At 32.2% G+C, this 16,124-nt stretch overlaps 1 protein-coding gene across 3 annotated transcripts in view; it reads left to right on the top strand.

Moving 5' to 3' along the window:
• MDGA2 (MAM domain containing glycosylphosphatidylinositol anchor 2) overlaps window positions 1–16,124 on the top strand; it is a 791,718-nt gene that overhangs the window by 662,139 nt on the left and 113,455 nt on the right. For all 3 annotated transcript variants that reach the window (XR_004817749.2, XR_003134750.3, XM_025442520.3), the window contains exon 9: window positions 9,040–9,309. Coding sequence is in view for 1 of the 3 variants with exons in the window: in XM_025442520.3 (XP_025298305.1) it covers window positions 9,040–9,309 (270 nt within the window). In the remaining 2 variants the exon portion in view is untranslated. The remainder of the gene's footprint in view (window positions 1–9,039; window positions 9,310–16,124) is intronic.

Genomic DNA, 16,124 nt, shown 5'->3' with positions numbered 1-16,124 from the left:
GTTATGTTCAAATACTTTGAATGATTGAATGCATGGATCTTGTTCGATACCTATCAAATATTACTCAACCTCTGACACTATGCTGCACTGAAAATCATACCGTCTTGACCATCACTGTAGTCAACATGCTTTTGGGATTGCCACCTCTAATTTTGTTGACAGAATCATTCATTTCTGTGGTCAATCCAAATCTTTGCATGAACTGAGACCCAGATATTTTAAGTAAAAGTTCAAGAAGGGTACAATGCCTGTATTTTCAGTCCCAGCATCTTTCCACAGTGTTACTTTTGTGCAATTTTCGTGGCTCCTTCCTCTCTGTTTACTCATAAGATTGTTTAAAAGCTACCTTATGAAAACTTAAATGATTCCATCCCCAGTGACGCTCTCCTTAAAGCATTAAATCTTTATACCATTTATTTCACACCCACCACTTGGCCTTTTTCAAGCTCTATTAAACTTATCCATTATGCTATTTAAATATTCATATATTTAAACCTTATCTTCTCCAACTAGACTATAAGCTCTATGAGGTAGGGACTTTTATTTCTCACAGTGTCTGACACACTGATTTGCATATAGCTGTATTAATAAGTATACATCCTTCTATTTTTCATTTTTTATCATCAGTTCAGATTCCAAGTCTTACATGGTGCTTCACATAATTCCTTTTCTCAACAGATATTTATTTATTGACATGAATATGTGGGGGGCTTCAAGGAAAAATAATGAGGGCTTTTAAATTCAGAGATGGTCAGAATTTTTCAATCTGAAATACAGACATTTTACAAAGTCAAACACTAACACAAATGTGTTTACATCTCAATCAATGTATCTACCTACAGAAACTCTGGGAAAGGACCTATTTTGCAAACTCAGTATTTAATATAAATGTACAATTACCAAAAAACATTTCAAAGTGTGTGAATAGGGATATAAATACTGTTTTACATCTTTGAATCATTCTTTAAGAAAGATTTGGCACTTTTTAATGGGGCTTCTGTAACATTTCCCAATGTTTGCAAATGCAGCAACTATCGCTTGGCAGAAGCAATGAAAGCATTTATCCCTCTGTTACCAACAATAATCACAGAAGCTGAAACTTCAGATGTATAGTTTTTTGATATACAAGAATTTGCAGCATATTAAAAAGAGCTTTGCTTCTTTTGTCATTACTACTATGTGAAATGCAGTGAAAAAATATGGAGTCTTTTTTAGGTCATTATTAACTATTTTGAAGTATATAGTATATCTTGAAAGCATTCACTAGAGATCCCTGTAATTATGTCAATATTATAACTAGGGCTGTCTAAATCACTACCTATATCTCCCATTTCTACATGAATGATATTTAATGTACTTCTTGACTATTAGCATCTATAGTAGTGTTTCCTTATCCACAGGGGATACTTCCAAGATTCCCAGTGGTTGCCTGAAACCATAGATGATGCCAAACCCTATATTCTGATGCTTTTTTTTCCTATATGTAGATACCTATGATAAAGTTTACCATAAAAATTGTAAATTCTAAAATTACAATTTAAAATTTAAAAATTTTAAATTTAAAAATTTTAAATTTAAAAATTACAATTTAAAAATTGTAAATTGTAAATAAGTTAACTAATAATAAAATAAAACAATTATAACAATATACTGTAATAAAAGCTATGTGAATGTGATTTCTCTCTCTTTTTCTGTTCTTCTTTCTGTTTCTCAAAAAGTATCATATTACATTGTACTCCCCTTCTTGTGATGATGTGAGATGAAGTGAGGTGAATGACACAGCCATTGTGATGTACCATTAGACTGCTATTGTCCTTCTGTCTGACTTTATGTCAGAAAGATCAGATCCTTCAGGGTTGGTGGTTGACTGCAGGTAACTGAAACTGGATTGTGAAAAACCACATATCAGAGGGGCCTATGGATTACTAAATATTTTTGTCAAATTATAGTAAATGAAGAAGCCATTTTTGATGCCCAAATTAGATTAGAATGCTATATTAATTTAAGTACTTTCTGGCTATGAGTGGTTCTTAACAATTTTTTTCATGAGAGTGTTTATCTTTGTTATGATAAGGCAGGCAAGTAAATTAAAACAATATATCTTATTTGCATATTGGAACTACAACTCTATTTGATGATACAGTTTTGTACCCACTGGAATTATAATCATTTTGGTTTTCTTATTTGTTTATTGTTTTTGTTGAAAATATTTTATGTATAAATACATGTACATAAAGAATGTTTTCAGCCTTGAAAGAAAGATAACTAAAGTATCTACTAAATATAAAAACACTATTTGAATGATATCATAAACCAAGAGCAAAAACTGAAAACTCTGCAACTTCTACTCTCTAACGTTTTCAGTGTTGAAGTCCATTTTTTATAGTTCCTTTCTACCAAGACCATAGCAACACATCATACACTTTTAGCCTAGATTAGGCTTCATTATTTCATATCAAGATCTTCGAGGATAATTCTTTGTCGGGTCTCCCTCTTTATTTCTGAAAATTTCTTTATATACTCTGTTCACTATCGTGTTAATGATCTATGTTATCTATATATCTGATTTATAAAGGATAAATGAATTCATGTTTCATTTGTCAAAGCATACATCTGTTTTCAGAAGTAAAATCCTATGATTTAGCAAGAGCAATCAACATATGAAATGGCTAGACATAATGGGCTTCCAGATAGAAAATGCAACATTTTAAATATATTTTTGTTAGACCAACCGCTTTAATGATTTACTTAATTGGGGCTTTATCAAAACACCATTTCTCCTTCCTTAAAAATGCAGGACTTCTACTGTATTGAATGTCTTAACTTGCCCTTTGTTTCCTTTATTTTTGTATCAAATCTGTTTGTATGTACCATCCTCTCTTGCTTTGCCTTTACTTACTTCACTTTCCTACTCCCAATGTCATGTCTTCTTTTCTAAACATCCCCAATGCATGTGCTAGAGGAGCCTTCAAGTCATATCTATAAATCCACATCTTTTATTCCTGTATCCTATTTTCATACCAGAACCACAAGAATATTCAAAGATTTTTATTTTAAATTATTCAAAGTTTAATCTTCTATGTCAGAACCACTGCTGTATAGATCTTTCAATTTCCCTTTAATTCCATCAGAAACTGTAAATCCTCTTGGGAAAGAAAGAACTTCACTTCCTGAACTTAAAACTAAATATAAAATGTAAGCTCTTATCCAAAAGTTTTGAGAATTGGCATCATGATCATTGGTAAGCTACTGCAGCTTCTGAATGCAGATTCTTCTTTTATTATATACAAGTGAACATTAGACGGTTTCCTCAGTTTTTTCAGTCCTAAAACCTATTCTGAGGTGGTAGTTGAAGAAATGATTCTATTTATGTTCTGTTTTATTTTAAACTGAGCTAATTGTGAAACTGAACTTTTATAACATATATCAATTTTTAAATCACAAGGACAGTTGCATCACATCATAGTCTGTAGTCCAGATTCAAAACTTGTCCAATTTAGTCACTCTTTTTTTTTCATTTACTATGAATTGTAAATCAGACATCAGCACAAATTGTGGATATTGCAATTTCATTTTCTGTGAAGGTTGTTCTGCTTAGGTTGACTTAGAATTAATTAAAAGGCTAGTTTTATTGAAATGATCCTTATTGCTTATGTTTCTGAAATATTCCTTGCATTAATGAATACAAAGGACAAAATGGGTTGAGGTTGTTTTTTTCTATCTTTTTTTTTTTTTTTGTATTTTTTGGGGGGTTGAGGTTTAAAGGATTTAGTTTCTTGCAGTTCTTCTGCTTCTTCCCTAAGAACTCAACCTCAGATATCGTTTTACTTTGTGGTTATGAGGCAATTTTCCAGGTTTTATGGAAGTATTTTAGCTTTGAAACCAGCTTATTGAGTTATATGGACACACAAGTAGGCTCTAAGAGGCTGTCAAGGAAAATCAGAGTAGATTTTAGGGCTGATTTCATCGATGAAAGTATCCAAATAAATAAATCAGTTGGATTATTAAAAACTTCCTTGGATTATCCAGAGTTGGTTTATTCTTCACTTTCTTTTAGGCCTAGAAACAGGATGGCTAAATAATAAATAGTATCTATTAATCTTATAAAGTAAAGCTTCCAGAAAACAGGAGTGCTGAGTATACTATCACTTTTGTTATGAGGAAGCAATTGCAGTGGTTCTATACATTATCCATTATCCATTATCCATTATGTGCCATTAATAATACAAATATACAAATATTTTCAATAGTGCAACTATTTAATGGTTCTACGCAGTAGCTTCAAAATTCTATCTTGATGAGACAACTGTTAAGGATGTGAAATAATTGTTACCAACAATCTCAAAATGTGGATAGAGGTGAACACTAATTTTGTAAAGTGTATCACCAAATCTTTGGTGTTGCTTTCTTGCCAACTGTTTACAAATGCTATAGACGATTTTGTTTCTAAACTACATTTCCCTATATTGCCAACTTCTGAGGTAGACTAACATTATACTAAAGACTAATTTGTAATTTGCTTTTGATACTGCTTCCTCAAGTTGCTGTGTTGGAAAGAACATGGACTTTGAAATCAAGCAGTTTCGGATCTAAAGTCTGTCACTCATAATGTGTGGGATGCTCAAGAATGTAACTTCCCCCATTTAGTTTCTTTATATGTAAAATGGAGATCATAATATAACTTTAAAAGATTACTGTAAGGGAGTGCCTGGGTGCCTTACTTGGATGAGTATCAGACTCTTGATTTTGACTTAGGTCATGATCTTAGGGCCCTGAGATCAAGCCCTGGGTAGGGCTCCATGCTCACTGGGGAGCCTGCTTAAGAGTCTCTCCTTCTTCTTCTGCCGTCCTCCTCTGCTCTTATACTCTCTATAAAAATAATTAAAAATAAATAATTAAGATAGTTGTAAGGATTAAATGAGGTCACATGAAATGTCCTTGCACAGCCATAGAGTAGATTAATACTATAAGTATTGTTTCAGTCCCCATTTTTTAATATACACTTAGCCAAACCCTATAAACTTCTTGATATATTTTTCTAAGTCCATCTTTTTTCATATCTTTCTCTGCTGAATAAATTGGACTTATCTTAAGACTTGGTTAGCAATTCTCTTGTTCTTTCTGACACCAAATAAGTAGTGTGTTTCCCAGCAGCAATTCTCTGATTCTTTGAAACCTCTAGGAGTCCAAAATTCAATTCAATTCCAACACTAACTGCCTGAAGTTAGTAAAGATCCCACAAGTTAAAGGGCTTAGTCCTGCAAGATTACCTGCATGTCAGACACCAGATACAATTCCCAATAGCCACCCATACCTCTAACCACCCAGGTATAGCTTTGAGAGTTCCCATGACCTCCTCCCCTTCCAAACTTGATAATTTGCTAAACACCTTATTGAACTCAGGAAAACACTTTCCTTAAATTTACCAGTTTATTATAAAGGAAGTAGCTCAGAAAAGGCCAAGTGAAAGAGGTGCATGTGAATTTTTATTCATACACTGGGTTAAAAGAAGTCATGGACTCCTCTCTGATCCCCTTATGAAGAAATAAACACAAATACACATTTCTATATAGTTTGGTGTTTTCATGGATTATTCTTTCCAATAAGTTAGACATTTATATATGGATTTAAAGATTTAGAACCAAACCCTACTTAGAACACTTGCCAGACAATCTGGAACCAGTAGATACAAGAATAGTAAATGCGAAAAACCTAATTGTGAGCACTTTCTACTTAATATTTTTATCTCAGTGAAAATCCTTAATAACTTTAAAGGGTTACACTTTTACTTCCAGATAGCTAATCTTCTACATGCCCTCATCATATACATTAATATATGTATAAGACAGAAATTTATTTACTTGAAGTGCTTTGTAACATACACTACATTTTGAATCTGGTTTGAAATCCATCATTAACAACATTTTTTCTTTAATCTAGCAGTTTTATTGCAACACTTTTCTACTTTCCATAAAACATGATTTCCATTTTTGACCTATGCAATTTATACATTCTAAATGATATTGTGAATAGACCAATGTCTATTTTATTTATTTATTTATTTATTTATTTATTTATTTATTTATTTATTTATTTTTATAAATTTATTTTTTATTTTATTCAATTTGCCAACATACAGAATATCACCCAGGGCTCATCCCATCAAGTGCCCACCTCAGTGCCTTTTACCAAGGTCTATTTTAATTGATAACTGTAATAACCAATGTTTTCAAAGGAAATATTGTGGGAAAGCACTAAATCATGAAAATTTGGTAGCATTGTAATTGAAAAGAATGAAGCACAGGTCATAGTTAAGAGCCTCGTCTCTGGAGTCAAGTTGACTTCTTTGAATCCTTATTCTGTTACTTTATAGCTTCATGACTTTGCTTAACTTGCCAGTGCTTCATTGTCTTCTTTAAAATGGTTACTATTATAAAAAGATAAATCATGTGACTAAATAACACAATACCTAGAACTTAGGAAATATTCAATATCAACATATATAATTATTATTTTTATTACCATTGCTCTTCAGTATATATGTAGGGAGATGGTTTGACAAGGAAACTTTTGAACCAGAAGTTGCTAATGTAAATGAATACAGTTGGTATAGTATAATGGTATATTTTTAGAATGTAATGGTATAATTTTAGAATCATTTGTTCAAATGAACAAAACATAATTACCTATTTATTTCTTCTAAAGAATCTTTCCTAAGTGGGGTTTTCCTCATAACATTTTTTTTTATTTACAGTTTCTTAATTAAATATTTCATAATACAGCATACTGAATAACTCTTGCACCATGAAACACTAATTTTATCAGAATAGTGAACTCTAACTTTTTTCACATCTAAAGCTTTCTTTCATCATATTTGAAGTCTTTATACCACACCATTTAATCCTAACTGTGAAGGTCTATTCTTCTCACTGGGTATTCCAAGGAATGAAATGCTGAGCTCATTAATACCTAGTTTGCTAAAGTGAGCCTTACATCACAGAAGTTTTCCATAGGCAGATGTAACTGTATTACATTGAGTGTGCTCAGTTTCACATTTTCTCGCTTATTTTGGGATTAAGGAACCACCCCAGAATCCAAGTAGTTTGGGCATTCTATTAAATAGCAGTAATGATTACTTTCATTTAGGGTTGTTTTCCAACTCAGTCTCTGTTGAAATTTTGAAAACACCCTGTGTTTGAAGATATTTAACCTAACACTAGCTTTTGTAGGCTGTTAATAAATGGGTGGACTGAATCTTCTAGATTTGGATGAATGACACATTCATGGTGCCAAAAAATCCATTATTTGAATAATCTAATAGGTCAGATACATTCAAAGAATTCCCACAGAAAATCATTCATACAAAAAGTAAATAGTATTTTAGGATATTACCCTGGTAAGTACAATTAATTACATTTTGACCTTTGTCGTTTAAAAACAAATTTATAAGAAGAAAGATAAGCAGTTGCACTGTTAGACAAATACAAATATAATGAGAGTAAATGTGTATTCACTTAACATATTTGCATTTGACTCTAGTATCATTAATCTCTCCTCCATTTCATCTTTCCATTTCAATGAGTATATCTCTGATCCTATAATCACTCCAAATTTCCCTACTTCTGAATTATTAAATTCCAGAAAATTTGGTTTATCAACTACAACTTTCTGGCCTCCAGACTCCATTGTTCTCAGTGTACTTGCTTTTCAGGTTTTCACCTATATCCTATATATCCTGGAAGACAAAGATGCCTTGCCTTGTCAATACTCATAGTGTTATTCACTTCTTTTATTTCTAACCTAGAATTATCTTTTTTGTCCTGCAATTTTGTTAATCAAAACTATTGGCAACTATTTAAATATCTGCCTACTGTGTTAGAAATAGGATTTTTTTCTCATTCATTTTTTAAAAAACTCTTAGCACTTACATAGAAAGAGCTCAAAAATCAGATTTTTGAATAAAATTAGAGTTAGTGGGAGACATAGTTGTTGAAGAAGCAAGAAGGGTAATTCAACAGATCGACAATGATAAGGGACAGCAAGAGTATAAAAGGTAGATGGAATAACATGTAAAGATTACCAGAAGGCACATTTGTTGTGGCAGTCCTAAGACATTTTAGCATTTTGATGGAAGGGATGCCAAATAGAGTTGTACAGCATTTATACTGCACAACTCAAGAGGGTGTCATACACATCTACTCAAGGATGCGATTGTGCTGTAAAGGGCAATACTGAGTTGTCACATAGTTTATATGATTAAATGAATCCCATCATTGCTGCCCAGGAAGTAATTGTTATTTATTTTAACTATTGAGAGTCATTATGAAAAGGATTATATTTTGCATATGCTACCTAATGAGAAGTATGTAACACTTTTTAGAAATCTTTCTGTCAAAACAAAAAGGTTAGGACCTAATATAGCAAGTTTTAATTATATGGAAAAAATCACAATTAAAACAGATAAGTGAGTCTTTGCAGTGACTTAGAAACCATGTCCACATGTGGTATAATTTGCAAATTTTGCTTAAGGTTTACACATGAATATTATGACTATTAGTCAAATAAGTTCAGACCAGATAGTTTAGGAAATACATTATATCCTTGGGTTACATATTCTATTAAATAATGGATATTCTGAAGCCAAACTGGGAATAGTTAGAATTCACTGACTTGAACCAATGGCTTTATCTGTTTCAAAGTCTCATGCTAGTTAGGTGACTACATTTCACACCTAGAGCATCATTTGGTTGCTGACAGTGTAAACCAAACATTATCAATATATTTTGTTCTGGGAAGTAGCTAGAAAGAAAAAATAAACTCTGCTACTTTCACCTGCAAATGCTTTTTTTAAAGTAATGAATCTCATTCACTGCCCACAGTCAGTGAATGATGCTTCCCATTTCCCATCCCAAGTTGAAATGCCGGCTATTGTTCTCCAACCACTTCTTACTCCTTCCCTGTTGCTAGATGTGTCTTAAAAATAACTTCTTGGCTTATTGCAAACCGTGTGTTTCATCTGTTGTAACCTGTCTTCTACAGATCCTCCTGCTGTAGAACCAGCATTCCTGGAGATCCGGCAAGGACAAGACCGAAGTGTTACTATGAGCTGCCGGGTCCTGAGAGCCTATCCAATACGGGTGCTGACCTATGAATGGCGCTTGGGCAATAAATTATTACGGACGGGTCAGTTTGACTCTCAAGAGTACACAGAGTACCCAGTGAAGAGTCTTTCCAATGAAAACTATGGGGTTTATAATTGTAGCATCATAAATGAGGCGGGAGCTGGGAGATGCAGCTTTCTTGTTACAGGTAAGATTCTAAATATTTCACCGTTTGTATATTTTTGATCAAGGGATCTTAGTCTTAATCAATATAAGAATTAAAGTGTACATATCCATGGAACATACTTTGAGTAGCTTGTCTGCTATAGTTAGAACTATTCATTTATTTTCAAGACAAAATTATTTAGTAGTTAAAACAGTTTATGTGCCTATAAAATTAGAAGTTTATGTGAATTCAAGAAGATTTGGTGAAGAGGTTGGTTATTTTGAGTGTTTAAGTAATAAAGTGACAAATCTTAACTAGCTTTTTAACATCAAATTGCAAATATTAATATTAATACGTATTTCTGTCTACAAAAATTGCTTGTTAACCAACACCTGCTTTGATTTTCTTAATAGCAGAAAGAGTGTTTTTTCTTCTTTGTATTTATTTACTAACTATATGTGTGGTTAAACTCAATTTTGTCTTTGGCTTACCATTGGTTTACAAATAGTCAAAGGAAAACAATAGACCTAGCATAAAATAAATTAGAAGTATAATCAATACTGATTGATTTTGATCAATCAATACTTGTCTTCCAATGTATCAAAAGAATATTAAGTTTGTATTAAATTTTGGGTAATCATGTAAATTATTTTATACCCTATATAATAAAGTAAATTTGTGTGATTTTTGAGCTAAGGTTAGACATACATTAAAAGGACATATTCCTTTTATTCCTTTTCAGTATTATTTCATTCTAGGTAAAGTTAGTTTAATAGTTGGAGTGTTCATGTTAGTAAAAGAAGAAACTGGACATTGTGAATTACCTAAAAAGCAATTGTAAATATTATGATTAAAATGTTTCAGACTTAATTAAAACTTGCTCATTGGTAATAAAAATTTTTATTCATAAGTTCTTATTTTAAAAGAAAATTTTGTTTTTGCTACCTGAAATGTGATATTAGATAAAATATAGTGAGCTAACTAAAGCATATGAAGATGTCATCTCTGCTGGATCTTACCACCTCTTGGTTTTGCAATCCATTTTATCAACATTCAGGTGTACTTAAAGATTTCTACTTTGATTCCTAAAGTGAACTATTCAAACAAAACCAGAAGTCATAGGACAATACTACTTATATGGAGATCTCTCTGCTAATTTTTATCCCTAAGAATATTTACAAGGGAAAGAAGAATGTAGTGTACTATTCTATGGAGTAATTTAAATGGTATGATGTACTTTCACTTTTTGATTACCTATTATTGTCCCAAAGCAATAAGAATCTTTCAAAGGTAGTTGTTTCCTACTTATTGTTAGAAAGAGGTCATCTTTTTTTTTTTTTTTAATTAGGCCCCCAAAACAAAAACACTCCATAAGATTAATTGCATCCTTTTCTTCAAAGTTTTGGGACTTAAACACTTCTAATTTTTGTTGTTGACATTGTTTTTTAACTTTAGGCTAGTTCAGACCATGCTGCCTCTGTAATATTTTCATTTGTTCTCTATTACTTGACCCAAATCCCATTTTCTGAACTAGAAAACAAGCTGAGACCAGAAGAAACACTTTTCCCAGAAGAAAACATTTTCCCATTCAAGATCCATGGGGTGTAGTAAGTAGATTTTGATAGCTCCAGAAAGGAATAAATCTGTTATGGGTGGCCCACAAAGGGAGAGAAAATATCCCCATGAATTGATTTGTTTCCAGTGTGCTTTTTCTATCTTCAGGCCAGCTTCATTGTTTCAAGATTTCCACATACAATCTAATATAGTTTTGAAGAAAAAAGGAAATAATTGAATTCCAAGTATTGTATGATCCAGGAAGATATACATTTGACCCTTGAACAGCACAGAAGTGTAACCACTCTCATATAGTGGTTTAGTCAAATTTGCATATAGTTTTTGACTCCCCCAAAATTTTACTAATAGCCTACTGTTGACGAGAAGCCTTACTGATAACAGTCTATTAACACATATTTTGTATGTTATATGTATTGTATACTTTATTTTTACAATAATTTAAGGTAGAGATGTTCTATATACTGTATTTTGATAATAAAGTAAGCTAGAGAAAAGAAAATATTCTTAAGAGAATCATAAGAAAGAGAAAATACATTTATAGTACTGTGCTGTTAAAAAAAACAAAAAACCTCCACATGAAAGTGAACTCACAAAGTTCAAATCTCTGTTGTTCAAGGATCAATTGTATAAAGAAATCAGATTCCATAGAATCCGAGGTCTGGAAGGAACTTCAAAAAAGTATTTATTTCATCTACTAAAACACATCACAATTAGTAATCTTTATGAATTGCCCATAATTCAAAACCTTTTGAAGCTATACTGAAGGGAACTAAGGAATAGGATATATAAAGAAGACATATATCCTTTATGCATATATTCTTTATACACAAAACAGATATTTGAAGACAATTCTATTTACTTCCTGACAAATTATGAACACTTTAAATTTTTATTATTATGAATATTTTACCAAATTCAAGATCACTCTTCCACTACTCATGAATGTTATACAGTCACCCGAAAGTGAACTTGATCTCACTATGCATCAAAATATACAAAGTTGAGCTAAAAGGCAATGACAGCCCTCACATTTATATTTACTTTAACTCCCAGGAAAACTAAAAAATTCACACTTCCTTTTCCCAGTTTTATCATGTGTATTTGATGTGTGTGGGAGTATGGAGGTAGTTGAGTGGGATTGTGTTTACTGAGAAATCAGAGTGTGAGAATATTCTCCTATAAAGGAAAAGAAGAAAGTAAGTGCAGATATTTTGGGAACAGTAACATCTAGCTTGTAGTGCACTGTCCACATAGAAAATATTAACTATAATACCAAAAAATACCATGTATTTTCATTTATTCTATTTACTAACATTGTTATGCTAAAGATAAGCATAGTTTTTTGTTGGTTGATTGGTTAGTTTTGTGGTTTAAGTGAGCATTGTGAACAATAGTAGGAATCCAAACCATTAATCGTGGTTTTCTTTTTGTGTGTGTGGTTTTCTATACAGAATTTTTACAAGAATATATATAGTTATATAAAATTTAGACTTAAAAACCATTTAAGAATTTGATCAACAGATAATTTGAGATTCTTTAAAATGAAACTTATTAAAGGAATGGTGTCTTCTTTAACAGCTAACAGTGTATATACTCTATAAGAATTTGTATTACATAACTACAAATTATAATTGAAAATAAAACAACCTACATGTATTGTCTCTTTACTGATGACAGTTTTGCAATCTGGAAAATATTTAGCAATTATTTATTGTGTAACTACTACTTGCCCAGTACTAGTATAGACACCAGAAATAGAACCATAAATACTGTCTCCCAGAAATCTTTCACCATCATGTCAGTTTCCAAGTCTTGTCGGTTTTATCTTTGTTTGGAGTTTTGAATCTATCATTTTATTTTATCCCTATTTTACCTGTAAAGCTTTATATTATCTTATCCAGAATACTATACTAAACTTTTATCTGATATCTGAATTTTCAGCCTCTTTCCCTTTCAGTCCATTTTCCATACTGTGGGACTTTATTTTCCTAGTAAATGTATCTTACTCTTCTCAGTGGAACACGTTGATGTTCTTCATGGCCTATAGGTGATATATAAATTCATTGCTATAGATTTTCAAATCTTTCATTAATATCCCAATTAGAATATATAGAATCATCTCTCCTTCATTACTACCAGTTACTCCAAACTCTAGTCAAATTAGATCGTGCTACCTCCCACTTAATCATTACACATTTTCAATACTCTCTGCCTTTGTTCACATATTACTTTATTCTTAAAAACTAGCCCTTTGAAAAAAAAAAAAAACTAGCTCTTTGTGTGTTCCTCTACTAGGGTTATGGTGATCCTTGTGTGTGCATTTACTTGGGTCATTTTCACCTTTGCTCCATAGCCAACTAGATTTGTGTAGGTTGTAATACTATATTATTTCATAATTTACAAATTATGTTATTATTTTTCAAGTATCTGAAAATTATCAGTAAAACTGCAAGTAACTGTGGTTTGAACAAGACAAAATTATTACACTCAGGTTGAGTCTTGAAGAATCATCACAGAAACTAACATAATGGCCCTTCCACAAAATCTTTAGGGATTCAGGTTTCTTCCATCTTATTGCTCAGTCGTCATCAATACATGGCACATCTTATAGCCCTAATGGCTACTGAAGTCACAGCTATTACTTCTACATTTCAGTGAATTATCTTTTTTTAAGTAAACTTCCTTAAAAAGTAGTAGTTTTAGAATTTTTTTCTGTTTGAATCTCATTAGAGACATTCCTATTGGTATGTCTGCAATAAAGGCTATGGGGTATAGATTTTATTCTGAGATTATATCACACTTGTTCATATATATTTTAAATTGCCTTATTGAAAATTTTGCAATGCAATTAAATGGAAATCTACAAGGAAAATCTAGGGTTTTTTTCCCTGTATAACTTAATACCATTACTGATAGTCAACTTTTCAGGAGGCATGGCCACTCAAGTCTTAGAATAATTTGAAAAGACAAGAATAGGTTTAATCAGAGACCTCACAAGATATTTTTATTGATGAGCAATGGAGTTGAGGATACTGTGTTACTTACTGCCGCATAACCCATTACTACAAACTGAGCATCTCGAAACAGTGCACATTTATAATCTCACAACTTCTGTGTGTCAGGAGTCCAGGCATGGCTTAGCTAAACCTCTGTTCTGAGTCTCACAAGGCTGCAAAGAGTTGGCCGGAATGTTCTTATCTGGAAACTCATCTTCAGATAGGAAATTGAATCATGTCCAAAATTATTAAGGTCATCGAAATAATTAATTTCCTTTGGTTAAATAATAGAGGGCCCAAGTGTTTTTACTCATTATTGGCTGAAGCCACTTTCATGTTCTTGAAGATGCCTACATGTTCTGGCGACCTCCTGTAATTCTTTCTCATGTGGGCTGTCCCAAACATGGATATTTATTTGATCAAGTCAGCAAGAAGAATCTCTAGCTCTGGGCATCTCAGATGGAATATTTTATATTATAACATAATTACTGAAGTGACACCCCATCACCGTTTCTTTCCACTTTCAGTAAGAAAGAATTACACACAAAGATATGAAAACCAGATATAGTAATCACTGCAAGTCTGCTTAGGGTCTCTCTCTGCCATAAATATCAGCACTTTCTCCCACAAAGAGTACTTTTTTAAAAAACAGCTTAGTAACTACTTTATCTATGGCAATATTTAAAGAGATCCTTCAAATTAATCTTTTTCAATAAACATGGCAAAGAGGGTTTTATCAAGCAAAACCTCTCCTGTAATTGTTACTTTTGCCTCTAGTTTGGAAATGTTTGTGCTAAGATTGTGCACAATTTTCCTTTTAATATAGTACAATATTCAGATTTACATATTAGAACTACTATTTTCACTTTGTTCAGCAATAGCAGATTAGACATAGAACTAAAATTAGATTCTAGAGAACAAGTAAGGCAAAGAAGAGACAATTTTATGAAATTTGGAGTACATGTTATCACTCAGTGAATGCAAAGAAATCCAGGTTGACTAGGAGCGGTAACATTGCCCAAGACAGGAGAAAATATTGTTGGAAGACTCTAGCATTGTTTGGTTTTGAAGAATGAAGAGGAAGAAATAACAACCAAGTCAGATTTGACTCAAAATATTTTGATATCAAAATATTTTATTCTTGTTTTCTAATGTCAAATTGAATTATATACTATTAGGTAGAAAATATGTTTTATGGGATGCCTGGGTGGCTCAGTGGTTGGGAGTCTACCTTTGGCTCAGGGCATTTCTCCGGGATCCGAGAGCAAGTCCCATGTCAGGCTTCCTGCATGGAGCCTGCTTCTCCCTCTGCCTGTGTCTGTTCCTCTCTCTCTGTGTCTTTCATGAATAAATAAATAAAATCTTAAAAAAAGTTTTATTCTTTGGCAATCCATATGTTTGTTCTATTCAGCCAGATACTTAATTTCTTGTGAATATCTAAAAATGAGCAACATAAGATTATAGACAAAGCATTAACAACTATCAGAAGTAAGAGCAAATGAAATAATGGGAAAATATCTAGTACAATTTCCTGTGATAACTTGGGGTGCCTGAGTGGCTAAGTGTCAGACTATTGGTTAAGTGTCAGGCTATTGGTTTCAGCTCAGATCATGATCTCAGGGTCTTGATATGGAGCCCTGCCTCTGGTGCTACTCTGCTTGAGATTCTCTCCCTCTACCTCCCTCTGTCACTTCCCCCCACACCTGTGTGCACCCATGTGCACGCACGCACACACACACACACACACACACTTTATTTCTCTCTTAAATAAATAATATTTTTAAGAAATTTCTGTAAAAATTCTAAAAGACAAGAAAACTGCTTATAAAATCAAATATTTTTTCAGGGAAAAGTTCTCCTAAATTTATTAGAACTTTATTTATCATAATAGATAAACTAGTAGATGCCAATGGTTCAGCCAGATTATAAATTATAGTTATTTTTTTAAATATAGAGCAGAAAATGCACCATACATTCTAACATCTCTTGATATATAGCATTCTATAGTGTATAAATTGATTCCACTTACATCTTTTTTATCTCAAGCAATCCTGCGAATTGTGAGGAGGAGGTGGTATCATCTTCCATTGACAGACTTGACTGACAAAGGCTCAGGGAGCCAAAAACTAAATGTGTGTCTTCTGATTGTAAATTCAAGCTCTTTTGACACACTTCAGTGACTCTTTTACTAATAGTCCTAAGGGAATTTTTTAATAATTAAACTAGATAAAATGTAGGTGAGTTCATGCTGAATCTGAAAAAGTAGAAATAAAAATGTAAATATTG

The sequence above is a fragment of the Canis lupus genome, chromosome 8 (assembly GCF_003254725.2).
Source record: "Canis lupus dingo isolate Sandy chromosome 8, ASM325472v2, whole genome shotgun sequence".
Taxonomy (NCBI): domain Eukaryota; kingdom Metazoa; phylum Chordata; class Mammalia; order Carnivora; family Canidae; genus Canis; species Canis lupus.
The sequence above is the reverse complement of the archived record's forward strand: the minus strand, read 5'-3'. Positions and strand labels throughout refer to the sequence as shown.